Raw genomic sequence first — 24121 nt, 5'->3', positions numbered from 1 at the left:
TATCATTTTGTAAATTAACTTTGCAATTTATCTGTGTAATTTTCATTATCTAGTACAAATTGTAACTTATTCCTCCTTTTTTGAGTGAGAGCTTTATCCATATAAAGTTGCACACTGTGCAGATGAGATTATAACTTTGAATGGCAGTGAGAGGGAACTATGCAGTGCCTAGCAGCTACTCTTTGGTGCATACCCTAAAGCCACGTATACTGAACTAAAGTTAGTTTCATAGACATTTATTCCTCTTTCTTCTCTTGATAACTTAAGATTCGTGTTTTTTCTGCAAATGTATCTTTTTAAGAACAAACCGCTGTTAGATGGCTTTTTTGTTTGTGTGTTAGGTTTCTTTTCTGGCACTTAGAAAAGTTTGTGATGCGGAGCTTTTTCAGTTTGAAATCCTTTCTACTTCATGAGGGGCACGCGCTACTTACAGGTGGTTATGCTGCCGTATTTTGGCTTGGTTAGAGCCCTTTGTTCAATGTGTGCTTGCGTATTCCCAAGAACGTAGGGAAGTTGATCGTACTGGACAAAAGCAACATCTATTAGTGCAGTCTCCTCAGGGCACTTCGAATATAGAATTGATAGTATTGATCGCTGACACTCGGAGGATTCTCCTCTTCAGCACCTCACTCAGTTATTGACAAAGCTGATACCAGTAAGTATTTTGAACTGTGATAGACAAGACAAATCCCTGACTGCCAAAAGATGGATTAGCTCTGATGGGTTTTCCACCAGACACTGGCAAACATCAGTGTTTGATGCCACTTCCTGGCACTGATTTTAAAGGCCTAAGAGTGGTTTTTCATCTGCAGTTTTCGCCCAAGAATTGACCTCATATTTCTTTGGCATTTTCTTTTTTCACCTGAAAAGAGTCCAGAGCTGTTTTGTTCCTCATATCCAGTATGACAAATGTTATGGCAATGATAACTAACAGTTCAGGCAGTATTCAGTTTTTCTTAATCCTGATGTGCATTATCGCCCCTTAGACTACTTTGCCTGAGCTCAGATACTGATTCCAGCCCAGACTTAAATGGTAAACTAAAGGAGCTCTTTTTTTCCCATTCCCTTATCTCCTTTACAGCCTTCATGTTCCAGAGAGAGCCTGTATCCTGATATCAGAATTGCTCATTTCAAAACTGTGGCATGCCCACTCTGTTGAAAATGGTCTATTAAGCTGGCTAGTTATATTTATGCAAATTTCTGTAGTCATTGCACTGGATTTTGTGCCCCAAAGCTGATTTGTGTGTGTGTGTCTAGTTTACCAGAAGGTTCTTGCTTTCTTGTGTAGCTTCCCTTCCACACTTCCCATAGAGGGTCTCAGGGATAAGAAGTATACCTGGAGGTTTAGAATAAGTGAGTCTCAAACCATTTGATCAGACTCCTACAACTTCTCCAAAAACTGTCATCACTATGCATAATGAAGCTGTCTTTACAGTTTAAGTATCAGTGCTAGATAGCACCAGAGCTTTTCTAGAGCAGCAGTCTCCAAACTTGTTAGATTGTGCACCCGTCAGTAAAAAGTTGAGCATGTACCCACAGTATAGAGATATTTATTTATAAATTATATACATGTACTACTGTACTAGTATATTACATACATTACAAAATAAACACAAAAATAGAAATTAAAAAAGGATGAGGTATGTGAAATAAACACTTTTTCAAGTATTTATTTTTTTTATTAACGGTACAAAAATATTTTCGTCCCACACCCCAATGGATTGTCTTATACACCCCGTGGGGTTCATGCACCCCGCTTTGGAGACCACTGCTTTATAGAGTGCTAGTTGAAGCTCTGGTTGTTGAGATACTGGAGATCAAAGAAAAAAGGTGTTAAGCAATTGACCACCTGTCTACCTTTGGCAAGATCATCAGTGTTTTATAAATGAAAATATTTTAGTCAGTTACCTGTTTGCATTTAGAGCAAGGAAAAATAGAGAAGGTAAAATATGTGGGTTTCCAGAGAGGGGTCAAATAATTTTTCAGGGAGTAAGATAACCAGATCTACCAACAGCTGTCTTCAAAAGGTTAATCCCTCAGAAATGTAACATCTGCTTCCTTCTAACTGTGTGTAGCGGGTTACCTCAGCAGCATCTTTTGGGAATGATCACTTTTTTTTTTTAAAGCAAGTGAAGAATTACAGACCAAAATATTCAAATGATAATGGGTGGTGAACATGTCTCTCCTCTCCCCCCCCCCCCCCCCCCCCCCCCCCCAATTTTTTAGCTCTTATACACTTTATGCCTAAATAGCTTTCTGTGGCCTCCATTTAGGATATCCTCCATTTTAGGATAGCTTATACTACCAGAGTGGGATGAACTCTCTTTTTATGTCATCCCCCATCTCCTTATTTCCATAAACATTTTTCTGAAGGACTATATCTAAATGAATTATCCAGTGCATTTCAGTCAGTCATATATTCTTGTTCTCATTTGATCAAAATTATTTTGATTAGCACTCTGGCTGCCTCTTCTGTAGCGTTTAAGAAATTTCTGTGTAAATGAAAGTTTCACTTGTATTAATTTAATTTTTGTGAAGCCTTCTCCCTTTGGACTGACTACAAGATTAGATGCGAAGAGGTCGTATATTGATTTAGGTGGAGTTATGCTCCCTTGGTTTATACCTTTCTCTACTATGATTCTGTATAAAGCTGCCTGAAGTATTTTTTTTGCATTACACATCTTCCTGGCCTCAATACAAATCTTCCCTCTCTTCTTCGGTGCTAAAGAGCCCCTGGTGTGACTAGGCTTCTGACTGGGGAGTCAGGGCCCAGGGAGTTACCAAAAATTAATTTGGGCAGGATTAGTCTGGATCTTGGACTGTCCCACAAGGGCAAAACGTTAAAGGGATGTGCTCTGTGCCACAGTGCCATTAGAGAAGCCTCACCTGTGGTCCCCAGAAGAATGAAGGTGGTGGTTTGTGTTGTTTCCTCAGAGCCTTCAAATCAGTCAGTCAGCTGGTGTAAGGTGGAGGCTGTGGCCATGAAACCTGGCTTGGTGAATGTGGTTAAAGATCTGTCTCCTCCTCCTCCTCTCGTGGTCATGTCCCTCAGCATGAAGACCACTCAGAACCCAAAGAGTCACCAGAATGAGGTAAGTAATCTGCTCTCATTCTGGTTTGGTTTGGTTTCATTCTTTGGCATATGCTAAAAATTTTCTCAGGCTTGGAAGAACTTCACGTGATAAAACATGTCTAAATATATTTACCATTGAATAAACTTTCTGTGGTGCGGGCTTTCCGAAGAAATTTTTATTGGGGTCTCACCAGCATGAGAAGTGTGGGTTCAGGGGGCCTGTTAGGTGAGAATATTTACTGACTGCAGATCCTATGTATTTTGTCAAGCCTTCTATTTTGTCTGTTGTGCATAATAGTTATAAATGAAACTGTCCCAGAACAGCTGTTAATGGATTTTTTTTTTTTTTTTGGTAGAGCTAATCATAGTTTCTAGGTAAAATGACCGGGTTTTTCTGCTGATAAAACTAATTTTGAAATAGAATGAGACTTTGGTTTAAATCTTCTGGCACCTACCATTCTGCTGCAAAATCTTTCCTTTTCTCAGAAAGGAGGAAAGATGTAGGTGGCCGCTCTCAGTTGTGGACTGCAGACCACAATGCATAGTTAGGATGTTTATCTGTTTTTTCACATAAGTCTCTCTAGCTTAGGAAGAGATTTAGTATTCACTAATAGGATAGGATAGTTGTTTCTGGGTAATTGAATGGAAGAAAAATTAGGCTGACAATTTTTTCAAGCTGAATTAGTCGTCTTGGTGAAATTAGAATTTTGGGAGGGGGAGTATGGAAAACTCCTGGTTTCTAGCCAACGTAATGGGACATACACCAGGTACCAACAGGACTCTGCTTGCCATGATGTTTCTAAAGCCTGTCTGCTTTTCTTCTGTTGGGGTTTCCTGACCAGTGTCTGGGGAGCCAGGACATCCTGCCAGCAAAGCAAGCAGAAGCATCAGTAAAGCTAATAGCTTCTAAATGCTAAAACCTCTTGGCTTCTTGGCAGTCTTGACTGCTTGCTCAGGGGCAGCCCTTCCGGAGGCAAGGCTTCTGCATGTCCTGCCCTGCTTACATCTCCCCTGCACTTCATAGGAATCCTTTAAATTGTGGGGTCTGTTCAGATTCAGAACAAAATTTGATGAAAAGAGTTTTCCAAAATGAATTATTTTTCCTCTCAGATTTCTAAGATAATCATGTAGGAGTAAGTTCTGCTTTACTTCACTTGAGATCAATTGATAACTTTTCTTCTTTTTAACTATTTATAGTTGGAATTAATTTTAAAAAGATCTTTTGTAGAAACAAGAGAGAAGAGATGGGGGGGAGAAGGGAAGAAATGGGTATTGATAGTAGTCATGTTTATGAAGCTGCATGTTCTGTATCTCATTGGTATAGATTGTGGCTGTTGCAGCTCTGATTCATCAGAAGTTTCCTTTGGATAAGGCTCCACCTCAGCCTCCTTTTCAGACGCACTTCTGTGGTATGTACTTGGAACAGTTTATAAGTAGAAAAATAAATCCTTTGGAGTTTTTCTTTTGTTATTGTGGGGGTTTGTTTGTTTGTTTGTTTTACTTCATTCTGTCACTCCAGCAATAATGGCTTAGAATAGGAAAGTGACAAAGTTTCAACTCCCAGGCAGGCTTTTCTCCCTATTTTTAGCTTCACTGGTTACTGACTTTTTATTGAAGACTTTATTGAAAAAAAAAAAAAATCTTAGTTTGAGATGATGTGAAGTAACCCTGCTCTATAGAGTTTCCTATCAGTTTTATTAGTTTTACTTCGTCAGGTGTTCTCTTGGATTATTTTCTTCACCCATTAATTTAGACCATTTATTTACGTCACTTAGTTATTTTTCAGTTCACTTCTTCTGAACAGAATTTAAAAAGTAAATATATCACATTTATTTATAAACAGGTTTTCTTAAGAAAAAAAAATCTCTCACAGCAGTGTCATCATAGTAAGATCAGCTAAACCTTGAGATTCAGACCCTAGTCAGAAGTGATGAAGAGTGTTGAATGCTTGTGAGAGGAAGTTCTTCGGGAGCTGTGGACCATAGTTTTAATCTCCAGTAATAACCTCAAATATGACTGATTAAAATTGCATTAATAACTGTATTAATTACTCTATTATCTTAAAGACAGGTATTCACATAAGACTAGCTTTTTAGAAATAGAGGTTAGTTTTCCTTAGCTCCCTTTGTTGTGGATGGATGCTTATGGGGAGAGTACAATTAAGAATATGTATGTAAGAACAAATATAATTTCTTTTGCAGCTGTTTCCAAACCAAATGATTGCATTTTTCCTTATGACTTCAAAGAAGCTATTAAAAAAAAGGTAATTTCATTTTGTTAGCCTTCTGATTGTAGTACCTTTTAAAATATGAACTTCATGTTGCTTTGGGTAAGTTGTGCAAGGTAAATATTCAGAGGAATGGCATGGTTATTTCATTAGTTTTCCACTCTGCAAACCTAAATCCAGGTATTTATTCTGTGTTGCTTGTAAAAACAGAGGTGTGCGATTCAGTACTGCTGCTAGTTGTGCTCATAAAATAGACGTAGCGTTAGACAAGAGAGTTGGAAAGGTTTTGCAAAGAGGTTAAAATTGTGATTCATTTTCATTATACTTGACTATGTACTTGTAGTAAAGTGGGAGAATTTGTTTCCTCTTTCCTTGGAGAGTAAAGTCTGTCAAAATTTAGAAGACATCCTTTCTAAAGGGCACTGGGAGAGCTGACAGAATACTAAAGTAATCTATTTTTGTTTTTCCTCTGTTTCTGTGTGATCTTAAGCCTGTGAGTGAAGAATGCACATGGAGCATTTTCCTGGTGTGCTTGATTCTTAGGAAGCTCTTAAAATATCACTAGACACCTGCATACAAAAGCAAAATGGAAAAAAGCCTCTGAGAAAAGCTTTCTATGTCTATGGGAGTGAAAACAAAAAGCCTTGAATTATAGAAGGAAAGGGAGAACTCTGTGGTGCTTTATTATTGTCTTGTAACTAGTAGGGGAGAGGAGATGTTTCCATTTTAAACTTACTGGGTCATTGAAATCAGGTGCTCTCTTGCTCCTTTTAGAATGCTAAAATAGAAATTGCTGCAACAGAGAGAACACTGCTGGGATTTTTCCTTGCGAAGATTCACAAAATTGACCCAGATGTTGTTGTGGTGAGTAGCTCTGAGACTTTGAGAGTTAAATTAAAGCGTGTTGTCAGTTGGTCAGCTTTGTTCTTTTTCTTTTGTCCCCTTATAGGTTTTTTTAATGTTATCTTAGACTGCCTTATGAATTGAATTTGCTTATAAGACAGCAGGTATACTTTGATACAAAGATGATACAGAATTTTCCCTGATAGCATTCTATACATCCTATTATTTTGCATAATATCTAAAATAGGCAGTATTTCCATAGTACCTGAAATAAGTATTTTTTTTCTGTACTCAGAAAGACAAAACACAACCCCCCCCCCCCCCTTGTGATTTTCTAGAAAAATGGGAGCTCTTGGTATACTTAAGAGTCTGTTTCAGTTCAGATGCTCATATAATTTGTGTCACCATTCAGATTGTGTTTATGCTGTAAATCAAAATGATAACCTATACAAATACAGAGGATCTGAGCAAAGTTTTGTAATAAGCATTCTTATGCTTTCTACTGTTTTGGCAGCTGAAGATTTATTATAATTACTCATTTTCTTTTTTTATTATGTTTAATTAATGTACAGTCCTGACTTTTCATTTAATGAAATTTTGAAGACAATTTGAAGTTGGTTATAAATCTGAGGTTGTTTATATACAACTTGTTATTCTTCTGTAGGTAAATACAAATAATTAAGTGGTGGGAATAGGATGAAATGAGCAGTCAGATTCCTGATGTTTTCAGCTCACTGTGGCTGGTATCCGGTATTCGCCCTACGAGCTGAGCTTCCTGGTTGTTATGGGAAGGGATCAGTGGAAACACTGCAGCCGATGGTTTTAAATTGAAGATGCCAGTAGTAGGGGTGTCAGAACTCTGATCCTAAAAACAGCAGAGCCATGTTAGTGCAGTTTAATTTGCACCTGGTTAATTAGTGCTGTTGAAAAACAAGCTGTGTCAATATAGGTAGGATGCCCCTACTATGGCTGTAATGCTGCTGCTGATTTTAAAGAGCTTCTAAAGCACAGTATTGCACTACACAGAGGTATCTGATATGGTGAACCTGCGGTTCCTGGTGACTGACTGGTCCACATAGACTCACGTTCATCAGGGTAGCATTTTGCTTTCAGCTGAGGTTACAGACCAGTGTCATCAATGTCCTTAGTATTGTTTAAACTTTGCAAATATTGCTGGAGTACTTTGATATGTAAATATTGTTTGCAAGGTCTTCCTGTCAGATTTAACAGCTATGCCTGTTGTAGCATCAAAGGAAAAAAATTACATTATTTTGATGTCAATACTGAGACTTTCATGGATGGAGAGAAAAGGAATTACTCATAGCTAAGCTTATATGCTGTATAAGGAATGTTGGGTTTTTTTCTAGAAAGCTTTAAATCCTAATCTCTGGTATCAAGGCATAAAGCTGAATTGTGTGTGCTATGAGCCAGTTATAGAGCTGATTTTGGTATTCTGCTGAACAGCGTTGTTAGTGTTAAGACTAATGAGTACTGTTGATGAATGTTCTCTTAGATAGTGCTTTCTATGAGAGAGATAATGCCATCAATTAGTTGGAAAAAAACCACAAAGGGCAAAGGAATACCAAGTGTGTGGAAGTGTCTTTCAATTTGCATTTGTGGTAACCTTTTTTGTTGTTTTTTCTGCTGCAAGGGTCATAATATTTATGGATTTGATCTGGAAGTGCTGCTTCAAAGAATTAATGCGTGCAAAGTCCCTCACTGGTCCAAGATAGGTCGACTGAGGAGGTCCAATATGCCAAAGTTTGGGGTAATAAGATTGCTTAAGTCTTTTAAGCCCCTTTATGTTGCATGTGATTAAAAATGAATTAATTTTGCTGAGGAATTGTAAATGTGACACTGATGTATTTTGACTGTTGGTCATGCTGGATTTCATGTGTCCCAGATCAGAAATTATGAATGTTTATATGACTTTTATTACAGTAATAAGCTAAACTAATTTCCAAGTTAGGGTAATTTAGTTTATGTATCTCAACTAGATGATGGTAATGACAGATTAATTGCAATAGTCTTTACTGTAACAGTCTTTGTCTGCTATAACTGTAAAATGAGAAAATGTAATTTGGATTGACTGGTGAATCATCCCATAGAGAGCTGCTAAGTTAGTAATTCTGTAGTTCTTAGTACGTATTTGTTCAGAGGACTATGCGTGAGGCTTGGAGTCTTGAAGTGCTGAACGTGGCCGTGTTCTTGCCTGTTCCTGTCCTTCCTAGAGGCCAAGATGTGTATTTGTTTGTGGTTTGTTCTGTGACTTTTTTGTCCTGCTGTTAGTACAAAAAATATCCTTAGAGGAGAAACAAAATCCACACCCATGTTCTTGTTGGGACGATTCTAATTATTTAAAAAAAATGCATGACAGTTTAAGAATTAAGATCTAACTAGTAATGAGAGTTAAGTATCTATTTCTTAATATCCACATATACTGAAAGATACTGTGGATTCCTTTAGGGCCTAATTATAAAGCCTGAGTATTAGTGGTATTTAGTAGAGTATTTAGAGTATTAGAGTATTTGGTGACCAGCTGACTTCACTGACTCCTATAAGCATGTATTTTGGATAGATGTTGTTTGTTAATGTTTGTATGTTTCATTTTATTTGGCTTTTTCTATCCTTGTGTGATATGGTTAAGGGTCGAGGAGGGTTTGCTGAAAGGAATGCTGCCTGCGGTCGAATGATCTGTGATGTAGAGATTTCTGCTAAAGAATTAATTCGTTGCAAAAGTTACCATTTGTCTGAACTGGTCCGTCAGATTTTGAAAACAGAGAAGATAACAATTCTACCAGAGGAAATTCGAAATATGTACAGGTATATTGCTGATTTGTGTTTTTAATCCTTCACTGGAAAGTAGAGGAACTAGTTTCCCACTGTACAATTTCATGCTTGCTTATTTGATTTGTCATGGAGATGCTGACTTAGCATACTGGTATTTGAAAATAAAGTATTATCTTCACAGTGTTTTATAATGTTTCAAGCTACTGGTGGGTGGTGGCTTATTATGTGCAAAGAAAATTCATTTGTGAGAGCATTGGTTTAGGTATGTTAATAGGATATGCAAGCTTGAGTTTTGGGGGTTTTTTTGAAGTAAAAGAGCTTGCTATATAATTCAGCATTGGTGTGCTACAGATACCATGTGTTTCATACAGTGTATAGGTCTAAACTACTGCAGAGTACCAAGGAGGCTGATTTTACTTTACTAGGCTATCCCCCTTCTTTTCCCAGTGACTCTCCTCACTTAATGTTCATGCTGGAAAACACCTGGACAGATGCCAAGTTCATTCTCCAGATCATGTGTGAGCTGAATGTTCTGCCACTGGCCCTTCAAATAACAAACATCGCTGGGAATGTCATGGTACATTTTTATTACTTCCCCCACCTTGTCCCACAAAAATAGTTCTGTCTTTTCTGTGTTTGATTTGCTAGTTTTAATTTGTAAACACTAATTGAGAATATATGATACTGTAAATTTTTTGCTGTGATGACTGTGAGAGTTTGACAATCTAGTTAAGTAATAATGTAAAACTTCCATAAAAATATCACATTTTAGTTTTGTGCATGGTGATGATACAGAATAATAGTAATGCTAGGGGAATTTACAAATAATTGAGGATGTTGCTTAGTCTATTTTTGTACATCAGTGTTTTCTATGATTTGCTTTGAATTCTTTTTTTTGCCCCTCTCTATAGTCGAGGACAATGATGGGCGGACGATCTGAACGTAACGAATTCTTGCTGCTTCATGCGTTTCATGAAAAAGACTACATAGTGCCGGACAAACAAGTTTTTAAAAAATCTCTGCAGAAGCTGGTGGGTCCAGTTTTTCTCTTTGCAAGAATTTTTATTAAAAAGAAAAAAACTTTCTTCTATCTTTTGCATATTACTGTTCTGTGAGAGCACGGAAAACCCAAACATAGCCAGTTTTAGATATAACAATGTTACAGCTTATGCTTAATTCAAAAATTTTTTTTTCTGAGTTGATAATGGAGAAATATATGGTTTAAAGGGGCAATGTAACACCTTTTCCATTGCATCACAGAAACTCAGTTGCTCCTTTAGTTTACAATTGAAATAAGCTAAGTACTTGGCTGTGTAGGGAAATAGTAAAGAAGAAGGTAGTCTTTGTTGCTTAATAGATGCACATTTGCCCTACAACTATTTTGCTGATGAACAGTATTTGAAGTGTAATTTGTAAGGTGGGTGATTTGAGAATGTGGGTAAAATATCCAAGGGTATTAAAAAAAATTCCTTTGGATAATAAAGTATAAATATATTTATAGAAACATCTATATGTTTGTTAGTAAACCAGTTAAAATTTGAGAATTTATTTGTATTTCATTATATTTTGCTTTTTGGTTTTACTTTTAAATAAGTTCAACGGCAAATTCCAAAGCAGTAAGTTCTGTTGATTGTATTATTGCATCAAAGCAGTGCTGGAATTTTAAATGATTCAGAATAACATTGGACAACTGGGAGAAAAATTCTTACTACAACAAAATAAATAGCAAAATACTCTTTAGGTCAGTAATGTTTTTATTTGTTTCATTAAAGCCCAGCCATTGTATTTCCAAAAACTCCATTTTAATTGGGCAGTAATACTACTTCTGGGTCATGAATTGATTTTTTTTTTTTTTTCCTAGTGTTGATTTTTACAGCCATCCAGAAAATACATAGTAGTGCTGTGTTGAATTATGACAATTCCTTAAGGTCTTTGTAATCTCTTGTTAGAAGTTTGTTCCTATAGGAGTTGGTTTGAATGCTATTTTGGCATGTAGAGAGCTTTAATAAGGTTCATGATGAAAACACCATGTTTCACATGTATTTTAAAAGGAACTCTATGCACTGGCTCCCAGTTTCAAATTTGATTTGCCAAAAATAACTCCTCCAACAGTATAGAAATCTTGGAGACTAGATAATGACTTTTTTAAATGCCAAATGTAGGTGGATGAAGATGAAGATTTTGAAGATCAGAATAAATCAAAGATAGGGAAAAAGAAAGCAGCATATGCTGGGGGCTTAGTCTTGGATCCCAAAGTCGGTAAGATGTGGCAATTTTCTTTCTTCTATGAAGTTAGAGACAGGTAGGTTATATTAATACAGATAGATTGCAGTGCACGCCATCTGTGTATCTTGTGGGAGTTTGGTGTGGTGGTTCGGGTGGGAGGGAATTGTTGCATACAAGAAAATTCCCAACATTGATTGTGGAATTACTTATTCTTGGGACTTTTTTTCATATCTTTTTGTGAGAAGATTATGGTTTTGTGAGGAATTAGGACTGTGTATCTGTGTATAATTTTCTAATGGACACGTAAGTTTTCTTTCAGTTTCTCCTCTATGTGGGGAAAACTGTACAAGTGTCCTATAGTAACACAGAAGCTATCTGTTCAACTCTGGTGAGTTAATGGGGTTGGATCGTTCCACTTCTGACAGATTTCTATAATGGGTAGTGGTGCATCTCAACAGCTGCTTTAAGGGAAGTGTGGTACAATGTATTATTGTCACTTAAATATTAATTGTGGAGTTGGATGAAGTCCTGAGGGAGACTAAGTAATTATGACTTTTGTTTTAAACTCTGTTTTAGGTTTTTATGACAAGTTTATTTTGCTTCTCGACTTCAACAGCTTGTACCCATCAATTATCCAGGAGTTTAACATCTGCTTTACCACAGTGCAGCGACTGTCATCAGAAGCACAGAAAAGGGCAGAGGTTTGTGTGCTTTGCACTGTCTTAACTTCAGTGTGATTTCTGTGAATCAGCTTTTTAAGAAACTGTTCTTTTTCACTGTTTAATGTTTTGGTGTGTCCCGTCCCGTCCGTCCCCCCCCCAAAAAAAGTGTGAAGATGCATGATAGTAAGTTTTGGTTTGGAACTTTTTGAATATTATATGTGTCTCATCTTCCTTTCAGTAATACTCTTGTAGAATCTTGGTAGATTCTCTTCCATCTAAATAAAATCTTGGTATCCTCATGAAACAAGATTTTTAGTGAGGCTCTATTGGCCTTTTTCAGCCCCAGGTCTTCCTAGCGATTTCTGAACTCCTTGACCAATTTCATCCTAACTTGGTAGAGGCTTCCTAAAGTTAGTTGCCATAGAATTCATGCAAACATACCTGAATGAGGGAGACACAAGTCTCATGCTTCTGCCTGGGGGAAAGAATGCAATATGAGCTCAACCCTTATTAGACATCAGGAAAACTATGTTTGTGTCTTTGGGATGTGTGTCAGGGAGTGATACTGTGACTATGTCATCTGCGGGACCAGCTTCACAGAAATTCATGCTGTTTAATACAGTGTTAAACTGTATTAAACACAACTGAAAAACCTCCTGAAGGTGTAGTTCCACGAACTGTTTTCTCAGCAGTTGTGTTGGCCATGGCTTATCCATGGCTGCTTATTCTCATTTCTTCAGCTGTGCTGGCACAGTTGTTGGTAGAGCTGTGCTGTAAACTGAAGCAGTGAGCTGGTCAGATCTAAAGGTTAAACCTGAGGCTTTTATTTTTAACTGGTATCAGCTCACAGGTTGGACTTAGCATGTTGTGCATAAGGAGTTACGGGATGTAGTTAGTCCCATAACAACTGAAATATCGGTACCATAGCAGAAATGAGGAAAAAAGTATGTGGAACTCTGTCAGTACATTCCTCCAAACTCTCTGTGGATTTACCCTGCTTTCTAAAGTGTGCTTCAAACTGAAGCAGCTCATTTTGATTTCTATGACTGTATGATATTTATTCAGGTTTTGGTATCATTTCTTGTTATGGTTCTTCCCACACTGCTTTACTAAACTTGCCAACCTCATAGTATCTCTATTGCACTTCCTTTCTGTATTTCTGTCTCTTCCCTTGTGCTTGAAATTTCTTTCCATTTTTGCTGAGCAACCATTTATTTGGTTATGCTAACAAGAAGAATGTGTGCTTTCTGTTAGGTTATTGTTTTGCTATAATCAAGAGTTGCTTGGGGTGGAGTTTTCATGCTGTTGTTACTGTCAGTTTCTCTTCTGTCAGTTATCTCATTCAAAGTATCAGTTCCACAGAGCATGTGCTCCATTTTACAGTTCTGAACACCAAAAATACTTATGCGATAATAAAGAAAGGATGGATTTTTTCAGCATGGAAAGAATTGCTTGTGTGTGTGCTTTTCTTTATATTTTTATATCTATATATACCTAAGAGTGAGAGTGTGTATGTGTGTTTTATTTATCTGGATTTATATATATATACACACATATAATACATATTAAAATATGTATATCTATTTTGTATTTTTTCAATATAGATATACATAAAAAATACACAGACATTAAAAAAAAAAAAAAGTTCCTGCTGCTGGTCCATGTCTCTCTTGGGTTTCTCCCAGACGGAGACAGGCTTAGTCCCTGTCCCCCAACAGAGACTAGGTAATATAGTCAAATACCACAAAAAACCCCTCTCATGCTTGTTGTTCTAAACTGTACTTTGGGTGCTCTGCAGGAATAGATACAAGCTGTGGGGCTTGGGGCTTTTTTTCCCAAGCTTTTCACTTAATACATTAAAATCTAATCTTCAAGCAAAAAAATGATAAGCAGTGGTGATCATTTGACAGGTCGAAGAAGAGGAAGAAATTCCAGAGCTTCCGGACCCATCTCTGGAAATGGGAGTTTTGCCTAAAGAAATCAGGAAACTGGTGGAGAGAAGGCGCCAAGTTAAGCAGTTAATGAAACAGCCAGATTTAAATCCTGACCTTTATTTACAGGTGTGTTTTACAGAACTCCTTTGATTTTTCTCCCACTCCCCTTAAGTGCCTTGATCAGCCTTGCAGAATAGGAATGATTAGTAGTGAGCAGTGATTGTAATGTGCTTTACTTGTAGCCCATCATTGCTGCAGACTATATAAAAAGCTGTGAATGTAATTGTGAACATTAAGCTCTGTTCTCTGTTGGCTACGGTTGTATCATTTTTGCTGGTTATGTTTCTTTTCAGTATGATATCAGACAGAAAGCTTTGAAACTCACTGCTAACAGTATGTATGGCTGCCTGGGATTTTCCTACAGCAGATTCTATGCCAAGCCTTTGGCTGCTTTGGTGACGCATAAAGGGAGAGAGGTAAGTCATTAAACAGGTTATACACATGTAAAAAGGGTGAATTTAAGTCACGTACTTTTTCATTGAATAAGAGAATGGTCTTGTTTTCGAACCTGCTTTTGGTTTCAGAACTGTAGTTTTTATCTTTCTTGTACTGCAGAAGTTGGGGAAAAAAAATGAAACTGGCATCTAGAAAAGAATCAGATAAATGTCTCAAAAAGTATGACAAGTTGAAGCTCCAGCTAGAGCCTTATTTTGAATTAAACTGCTTAGTTTCAATGGGCCAGACCATGGTGACAAAAAAAATCAAGGCTGCTTTCACATTTTCCATGAATTTCCAGTTTTGCTTGGTGGGTTAGTCTTTGATTCAGTGGTATGCTTCAGCTTTGGATGAGCTTATCTTTGGCCAAACTGTCCTGTGCCCTGGTACATTGAGTTCCTGAAACACTAAAGTTTGTGACAGGGCTAATTAATCACATGGTGACAGTGGATTATGTGTCAGGGTCTTATTTTCAGAAACTGTTTGTTTGTTCCTTAAAATGAAGCTTTGCCTTAGCCTCAAGAGGCCAGATTTTATTTTAAGAGTTGCTCTTAACTTTATAGGCAAAACTACTCCTGCTGTTGATTAGGATGGCAGCTGAATGCAGACGACATCAGTTTGGTCCCAGTGGGAAAAATAATCATTAAAGATCCAAAACATACCACTGATACAGTGTCTTAAAACACATTTTTTTCATGATGCTTCATATTAATTCTTCGTAGAAGAGAATACCAAGCAGGAATCTGCAAAGGTGCCAGGAACAGATGTGACAGGATGGCTGGTCAACCTTTTAGTTGAGCAGGGAGATGGATGAGTTCATATCTGTGTTTAGAGGCACATGAGACGTGAGGGCACAGCTCTCCTTGCTGTGGACTACCCAGTGCACTGAAGGTCCATGTACAACCCCCAACTGATGTGCGTAGGGGCATTTTGTTTCTGGTAACACATCTTTTGTTTTTAAAAGTCTTCCCATCTAAATAGTTCTCTAGAGACAACCCCACATTTACTGTCCTCCCAATTTATGTAACCAGTATGTTTAACCTTACACACATGTTTAACTAGGAAATAATTTACAGGTTTGATAACTGTCAGTGCGCTGTGCCTCCATGTGAATTCAAAAGTTAGTGTTTCCTTTCGGAAGTGGTATCTTCTCTGTTGTTGTTGTTGTAAGATTCTGAGGTATTTATCTACAAGGTTGGCATGAAAAGCAGCTGAGTGTCATAGCTTTATATTTTCTAGCAGTATTTTACAAGTCATGAATTTGACTTTTTGGGGTTTTTTATGATCTCCATTAGTCATATGGAGCACCTGTCACAAACTGGGTATTGTATGGATACTTGAGCTTTTGGCCTCTGTTAAGGGAGGAAAATACTTCTTGTTTGCACATACAGTTTATTCTCAATTGTCTGTGACTTACCAGTTACGAGATAATGGTGCATGAAATTCTGGTGTTCCTGCATTATGTTCCAAAGTGATGGTGGAATGGAAAAATCCTAAATAAGTGGTGCAGGTTGTGGTAGGGAGCACTTTGAGACACTTTCTCTTACATAATTGATTTTTGGTTGGAAAGAATTTCTTACCTCTTAAATTCTGGTGGTGCTAGACTTGGACTTGCTTCTGCCAAGCCTTTGCGCACATTTGGATCTCCAGTTTTGTAGCTGGTCTGAGTTTGGGGAAAAACTTAATGCTATGGCACAGTGTTGCCTGAAAGTGTGTTGTACCCAGTGCAGGTCTAAAAGTTCCTTTATGAAATGGAACTGCTAGGAGCGTAGCAGAGACATGCCAATGGAAGTCTGCAGGAGCCAGTCTGCATCTGGCAGCACTACTGCTGAGCTCAGTGGGGCATTACTGTCTTGGTAGGTCCCTTCTGTGCAGCACAGCACCTCCTGTAGAGCTAAAACTGTCTTTCTTTCCCATTCTTTGAGGTACATTAGTATTCATTAGTCTGGATAGTGTGGAGATAACAAACTTTTGAAAATTCGAGCATTTTTCAGGATGATCTGTAATTTTGTGCTTCTGTGTAAGTATGATAGATTCTGATGAAATATACTGTATATGCTCTGTTCTGAAAACTTGCATTTTTATGTAGGTATTCAATAAACAGATACAGCTTGATTAGTTCCTTATTCCTTGAGTAGTAGGTTTTGCCATTAAAAAAATGACACAAGAGGACACCTTAGTTTTCTGGGTTTTTTTTAAGTTGAAATATTTAATCTGGAAAAATACTACTATAAATTTTATATTAGTCTTTCTATATATAGGTTTCCTCTTACCACTAAGTGCTAATATAAAAGAGGTGAACATTAAGTATCAGGAGATTTGGGTTCCCTATATGAAAAGGCTAATTAAAAAATAACTATTATGGAAGAATGTTATTGGTCTAAAATTTAAATGGCCTTTGATGATTGGTAATTGATAGCTTTTTTTTTTTCTGTTGTGAAGGGGATCTGAGTAAATGCAGGTAGGCTTGTAGACTGTGTGGGATGAAAACTGAACTTAATATTTGCACTAACACAATTACAGTTCAATCGTGAGTCTTCGCAGAATAATTGAAAGTGGGAAACACATATTTCAAGTTGAAGAAGTTCTTGAAGCTCATCGTAGCATTAAGTTTTAATGCAGCTGAGAGAGAATGAGTTTTGATGACTTCCGTAAATTGCTGCTTTCTAATTGTGTGACTGACGACCCTTTCACTGAAGCTGTAGGAAGACTGAGTACTGCAAGCGTCTGATGCCGAGTGCTTTGTACTACCTCTCCTGGACTGTAACTTCTCTTTGTGGTTTGGCGATGCCAGTGCACTAAAAGTAGTGGAGCTGCCATGGGGTTCCTTAGGTTGACTAAAAATTGTTGTGATTACACATTGCCATTTAAAAAACCTGTTTTATAACTATGCTAGTGTTTGACATGTTCGCTTCATGTTGATGGCAGAAGTATTAAATACGGTGTGGAAAGGCCATTTGTAAAGCCAGATCATAGCGCTAGGACAGAGTGTAATCCGCAAGAGTTCAGTTCTCTTCAGTCAGCCTTAGCGAGATATGAGCTAGTGCTTGACCTTTATTTACCTTAAGACATGCAGTAGAAACGTAGTAAAGCCATACAACTCTGGCCATATGTAGGCTGGATCCAGCAGAGAGGTTGGCATGTGTCGTCGTTCCCGAGCCGAGGTGCAATTTACGTGGATGGTGTCGTAATGGTGGTGAGTTTTCACTAGATGGCGATAGAGACCTTGAGATCATTAATCAATTAAGACTTTGATTTTTGTCACAAAGTGTTTTAAACATTGACTATCAGGTTTTTCAAACGGGTCTTCCTTGTATATTTTTTTCAGTTGTGGGTAATCTCTGGCAGGGAAGATGGGGCATATCTGTGAATTTGTCAGAATTTAGTGTATTGTATATCACAGGTAGACTGGTTAAGTTTGGTGTATTTTAGAAGGAAAAAAAGGGACAAAAATTTGGGGTGGGAGGGAGTTAAAACTATAGCTCAGATCTGTTTGACCTTTTTGGAAAATGTAAATGTTTTCCTGTTTTGATCATTAGAAATGTATCAGTTCTTGTTCTTACAACCAATTTTAAAAAAATTATTTCTGCATTTGCAATCCAAATGTTACATTATTGATCTGGAATGTGTTAGAAGGATTCCTGGACCTTCCTCCCCCCCCCCCCCCCCCCCCCCCCCCCCCGTGTTACTAAGCGTTTGCTTGGACATTGCTCTTGTAACTACAGCAGTTGGAAGCATTCCATGCTTGCATGGAAAAGTAATAGGAAAATATTTAATATATTTTTAGCTGTCCTTTAATGTAATTTAACAACTGGAAACAAGATGAGTCGGTGTTGTACAACCAGCCAGCTCTGCACTAGCAGGCAGTGTAAGGTCATGCCTTTCTAGCCTCTTGAAAGGACAAGTCTTTTGATGAAGTGTCAGTTGTCTGATTTCCCAAATGCAGGATGCCCTCTGCTGCAGGATTTTCCTACAGGACAGCAGAGCTGTTGAGATAATTTTATCTGTAGGCAGCTTGGTTGCTAATGGCTGTCACTCAAAGCTGAGGCCTTTTCCAGGTACTTGCTTTTTTCCATGTTGTTTTTCATTGTTGCATATTTTTGCCCAAGCAGGTAGAAAACTTGCCTTTGAAAGGAAAATAACACATTTGCTGTTTTCAGCAGTACTAACAGGTAGATCTACTGTTACAGCATGCAAAATAAAAGGGGGAAAGAGGCAGTTGGGTTAATTCCAACTTTCTCATTCAGATCCTTTAGATACATTCTCAATTAATAATTAGTTTAAGGCCCTGGCAGTCAAAAGGAAAGAATAAAAGCATGTTATTGCTGCAGTCTGGGAAAAGAATGGATGAGGGAGGAGAAAGATGAAGTGGAGAAAGATGAGCTCATTTTAAAAAAATCAAGCAAGGGTAGGTAAGCAGGTTAATGGCCGTCTATTGTAATTGTCTTCTGTAAGAAATCCAGGCATCTCTCTCTCTCTCTCTCTCTCTCTTTTTTTTTTTTTTTTTTTTTTGTCTTGTTCATCCAGGGAAATTGATCATCAGCTACTTTCTCTTAATTGCACCTAAAGCATTGGTTATACATTCTGCAAGAGTTGTCATGTGAATGGGGCAATTGTCAGGCTCCTGGTTTCTTCCATGTTGTAGTATGGGAGAAAGGGGATTGTTAAAGCAGGGAAAGGATCCTCCTAAAGTCTCATATAAGCATACTGGCTATATTTAAACAGCAAATACAACATCAATATAACATTTTTGGAAGACATGGAACTTCATGGCAAAAGGCTAGGCAAAGAGTTTCTTAATTGCTTTTAAATATAAAAATGGCAAACTGAAATCGTATGAGAAATAGCGCTAAATTTTTGCAGTGTCCCTAAATGGGAACTGTTGGGGTCAAACCAGTTGTCATTGTTGGTAAATTTTTCGTTATGTCTGCAATTGTGAGCCAGTGAAAAAGCTATGTACGTTATTCTGCATGCCAATAATCCAAAATGAGTTAGAATAGACATTTCAAAGGAGAGGCTGCTTACAATCTGAAAATGTGAACTGAGTACCAAGTAGTAGAAAAATTATGGAACATCTTAACATTCGTTGAAATGAAATATTATTATTGTTAGTCAAGTGCATGAGATGACATCTGGTCTGATAAAGACTTTTGCATCTCCAAGGAGAGGAAATGAAACATTTCAATTAAGAAGAATGGCCAGAATATTTTGGGTGAGGAGGAAATTAGTCTGGAGGAAAAACACTTATTTTGTTTTGTTTTATTTTGGGTGGTGTGGGGGTTTTTTTGCTGGACAGAAAGGGATCTGTTAAAATCTATTAAAATCTATTTAATGGATATTCACTGAACAATGTTTATGAAGATTGATCAGATTCAGATAGATTGTACAGCAAGTCAGATGAATAGAGAGACTTTCTTTTTTGTGCTGCTTATTTTGAGGTTGTACTATCACAAGAGGTGTGGTGCCTCTCACTTCCTGACTACTGATTTCTGTAGATGGGTTATAGCAATTGCATGGGCCCATGGTGAGTTGGATCAGCCTGGTGATCTGAGTTGAAAACTAACTCTAGAGGAAAACCAAGTCGATTTTTGTTGGATCAGTGACTCCGTGACTCACTGTATGCTCTTAGAGACGGTCGAAAGGAGGAGGTTGGAGAGTGGGGGCAGACCCCGTGTGAGATATAAGGGGTCAGGCATGACCAGCCTATTTTCAGCTCACACCCGACTGAAACTGTAGGGTTAGTGTCAATAGGATGAACATGTGGGGGTTTTGTTTGTTTGTTTTCCTTTTTCTGTACTTTTGTTTTTTCTTATGGTTTCCTGTCTTGTATTTTGTTCCTATCTTGCCAAAAGACACAGATTTTGCTTGATTCTTATGTTAACCTGGCTGAGTAGGAACAACAAGATATTCCTCACCCAAAATTGTGGTAAAACTGAAAACCAGGGTACTGGAAGACCTTACAGAGAATGTGCCAGAGACCTTGCTCTTTATCTGAAATGTAACAGTACATCTCCTTGTAGAAGCCATATGTGCTGTATAGAGGGCTGGTACCTCAGGATCAGGAGAGTACCACTGTCTGTCCACATCCAGTGGTAACAGGAAAGACTCTCAGGTGTGCAGTAAAATATTGGAGAATGCACTTGAATCCTGCAACCCCCAAAGTTTGCCATGCTTCAGCTTTAGAATAACCGAATAAATCCTTTAATCCTATCTAGAATACTGTAGGGATTGTGAGATTCAAAAGACAGAGATCCTTTTGTGGTCCTCTTCTTCAGATACTGGCACAGAGATGCCTCATAAAAGGGAGATGTAGGAGCACAGGAGCTTCACCATGAAGGTGAGAGCTTTTGCAGCATCACACTACCATTTGTAAACTGCTTAGGTTCTGTTTTCAAACAAATTCATTTTTCAATACCCACTGTTAAGGTTGGAAGAATACAAATCCTAACTGCTGTCTTAATGTTTTTCTCCAGCCTGTATATTTGTTAGCACTACAGGTCTTTGCAGTATGCGTTTTCTTAGTTCATTAGTAGCTTGCCATAAAATATTTTGCTTTTTGAGACTTAACAGAAGTTGTTCTTCACGGTGTTATTGCCTCACTCATTTGCCTCACGCGTTTATCTTAAATTGCATCTTGGCCTGTTCTAGGAACCATGGGTTTGGATACCTAGATGGTAACAAAGTTTTCAAAACACAAGAGACTTCAAATTGGGGGGGGGGGATAATTTTCCTTTTCAAGCACTATTCCTAAGAGTATAGAAAAGTGATCTAACTGAAGTGTCCGTCTCCCATGAGACTTAAATAAATATTCATACTGTACTTCAAAGATACGACACCTTGATCTCATAATCAAAAAGTTTCATGTATTTCCTGGGAATGTTGCCTGCTGTGCAAAATCTCACTGTTGCGCAACAGACTGTATTAGAAGCTTTTTGTTCCATCCACAATTACATGATCTATTCTTTACCCTCTTGGATGTCTACTCATTTGAGCCTACTAGATCTGCTGTTTTCAGGTAATGATTTAAGGGTTGTGATGGTCCTACTCTGACATATAGGGGGAGACTGAGAGCTTGGTTTCTTCAGTCTGGAGAAAGAAGTTTAAAGATGGAATTAATTGTGGTCTTCAACAACCTAATGGGGGCCACCAAGAAGAAGTTGGACTCTTCCCAGAGATACACAGCCTTACGCCAGGCAGGTCTAGCCCTGTCTTGGGCAGGAGGTTGAGTTAGATGATGTCCAGAGATCCCTTTGAATGAAAATTGTTTTATGACCATCAGTTTAGAAGTTCCTTTAATTCATGCTCAGATTTGTCGCCAAGGTCAGCTAGATCCAACAGATGCAAGAGTAGCAACTTGTCATTTGAAATGAAGAAAACTAGAAGGTTGAAGACATTTCAGCAGTGATACTTGTCTTACCAGGCTGTTTTGATTTCAAAGCTAAAAAAAATAATCTTTGCTCCGAGTACTTTGAATGCAGGTTTTGCTGTATAGATCAGGTCGTGTGGTCTCTTGCATGTATGTCCTTTCACTGGGTGTGTGCCAAGATTCGTTGGCTTAATTTAGAAGATACGCATGAACGGCTTATGCTATTTTCAGCATCGAAATATACTTATGAGACAGATGAAACAGTTTGTTCAAGACCTTTATTTATCTGTGGAAGGTGAACTCTCTCTACTGCTGCAGGTATAATACCTTGTAAGGATACAGGAGATCTTGGTGGGCAACATCAAGAATTCTGCTTGGGACAAAGGATTCTTGAGAAGTAGATGTAGTTTAATGAGGTGGGGCATACCTGATGCAGATCTCTTAATGTAAACAAGCAATCTTAGAAGCAAGGAAACGTGTAAGTCAGGCATATAGCCTAAGCTAATTTGTTCAGACTTCCTTCGTAGTAGAAAGAGGGCAATGTCAAAGCTGGATGAAATAAATCCCCCCAAGTTTTTGAGTGTGATAGGTGATTGATTGAAAGGCATGTGAAAGCTTAACTTATGCTTGTTCTCTCTGTTAGCTTTCCTTCCAGCGCTTATATGTAACGTAATGCAGGAGATATTGCTGGTGGTAGCGTTGTCTTTAGCTTCAGGCTATGCCCTTTATCAAACTTACTGGGTAAGGTTTCAAGGAGTAGGATTAAATTATATATGTTGATATCTGCTCTACAATTCGATACTCTGTGCATTTGCTGATTTGAGCCACTAGAAACAGTTGCTCCATAAAATCTTATTTCAACACCTGGATTAGTCAAAAAAGATTTAATAAAAAAATAAATCTGGTTCCCTTTACCTTTCATGTTTGGTCTTTTATGTTTTTATATGTTCTAACTGACAGACTTCAAAAAGAGCAAGAAGTCATTTTTTAGGTTGTTGGGCATGGGAAGTGGTTCCCACTTGCGTCACTGAAATGCAGTGCTCATCAAGCAGTGCTCATCAAAAATGGGGAATGTTGGAACGTCATTTGAACCTTACTAGGGGGATTAGTCCCTGGCAATGATTTCTATGTAAGCTTGTGCTAGTCTTGGTGATTACATGAGGCTGGAGAAACTTTTAAAATTTGGATAACGATGGTTGGTAAGCCCTGGTTTAAAAAGAAAAAAAAAAAAAAAGAAAAAAAAAAAAAAAAAAGGTGCCCTTTGGACATGTAGCCTTTATGAATGATGATTCCTGGTTCCTGCTGAGATAGGAGCAGACACCCATAGCCAAGCACTTGCATGGCTGATTCAACTCAGATTGATCATGCCTTGTTAAGTTAATATTTTCTTTCTAATTACTTGCTTTGTTCATGAAACAGACCAGAAATTGGTGAGTTTAAACTACTGGAAGTCAGAAAAGCAAGACTGTGTAATAATCTGCTTTGCTGAAGTTCAGGGTCATGTTTCCTGAAATGCCTGGGTAAGAAGGGTTTCTGTGATAGAGATATAGAAGACCTCAAGGTAAAAATACCTTCTGGTCTTGTACCTTGAGGTCTTAAAAAAAAAAACCCACCTTTTTTTTCTTTTTTTTTTTTTTTTTAATCCAAGGAAAGTGAATCTGCAGAGCAGTTGTCAGGGAGAAAGATAACTATGGTAAAGTAATCATTTTATACATGGGCTGTTCAGTTTGGTACTCTGAATTGTTCTGTGTGTGGCTTCATTCTATTAGGCAATACCACAGTTAGCACACTAATAATTTATTTTCTATTTTCTCTGACTGACTTCAGTGCAAAGAATGTTTTCAGTGTTAACTTCATTCTTCTTCCTTCATGCTTCTAATTTTACTGGGATATCAAACTGTCACAGCCTTTGGTGTACCGTAATTTGGAATTGGCATGTCGAAGATGGCCACAAAACCACAGGGACGTCTCAGCCCTGTGCTCAAGTGCATTACAACCTTCCTGTTGGTTTTGCTCTGGTTGGAATTTTACTTGTTGAATCTAGAACTTCCTTGGCTGTACCCTTTGATTTTTGAACAACCCAGCTATAAGTCCATGACAGCTGATGTTTTGGTTTTATGTGACCTCCTTAATTTCTCCTCTTTCTCCTTCCCGTCTCCCTCAGAACTCGGCATCATCAGCATCTTTGAACTTAGGCAAATATAAAAATGGTATTTGCTCAGAAATCTGTCGGTTTCTTTAACTCGTAATAGCTCCTCTGCCTTGATGTTTTAATATGTATCTATACCTGGGATTTTTTTTTGTTTAATGCATAACTTCATATTTTTCAACTTACAGTTAAAAGTAGTCATCCTGGAGCTAAAGAAAAATCAATGAGAAGCCTGTACTTAGACTGAGAACCCCTGCAGAAAGCTTTGATTAGAGAAAAGCTTTAGATCTGACTCTTATACACAATTGTCCATCAGGTGGCCAGTCATTTTGGCATGTACTACTGTATACCACAGA

The 24121-nt window shown here is 37.8% G+C and overlaps 1 protein-coding gene and 1 non-coding gene across 5 annotated transcripts in view; both read left to right on the top strand.

The window, feature by feature from the left end:
- The window catches only part of POLA1 (DNA polymerase alpha 1, catalytic subunit), a 208341-nt gene that overhangs the window by 23319 nt on the left and 160901 nt on the right, over positions 1-24121 (top strand). For 3 of the 4 annotated variants that reach the window (XM_075520887.1, XM_075520897.1, XM_075520879.1), the window contains exons 15-26: positions 2935-3092; positions 4398-4482; positions 5275-5336; positions 6075-6164; positions 7795-7911; positions 8791-8966; positions 9381-9510; positions 9845-9964; positions 11096-11192; positions 11736-11860; positions 13732-13881; positions 14109-14231. In XM_075520887.1, coding sequence (XP_075377002.1) covers positions 2935-3092; positions 4398-4482; positions 5275-5336; positions 6075-6164; positions 7795-7911; positions 8791-8966; positions 9381-9510; positions 9845-9964; positions 11096-11192; positions 11736-11860; positions 13732-13881; positions 14109-14231 — 1433 coding nt within the window. The remainder of the gene's footprint in view (positions 1-2934; positions 3093-4397; positions 4483-5274; positions 5337-6074; positions 6165-7794; positions 7912-8790; positions 8967-9380; positions 9511-9844; positions 9965-11095; positions 11193-11735; positions 11861-13731; positions 13882-14108; positions 14232-24121) is intronic. The other variant, XM_075520905.1, reaches the window with a different exon arrangement.
- On the top strand, positions 11456-11586 carry LOC142405089 (small Cajal body-specific RNA 24). Its single transcript, XR_012774064.1, has one exon.

Source organism: Mycteria americana, chromosome 1, assembly GCF_035582795.1.
Source record: "Mycteria americana isolate JAX WOST 10 ecotype Jacksonville Zoo and Gardens chromosome 1, USCA_MyAme_1.0, whole genome shotgun sequence".
NCBI classification, from domain to species: Eukaryota; Metazoa; Chordata; class Aves; order Ciconiiformes; family Ciconiidae; genus Mycteria; species Mycteria americana.
This window is presented reverse-complemented; position numbering and strand designations above follow the sequence as displayed.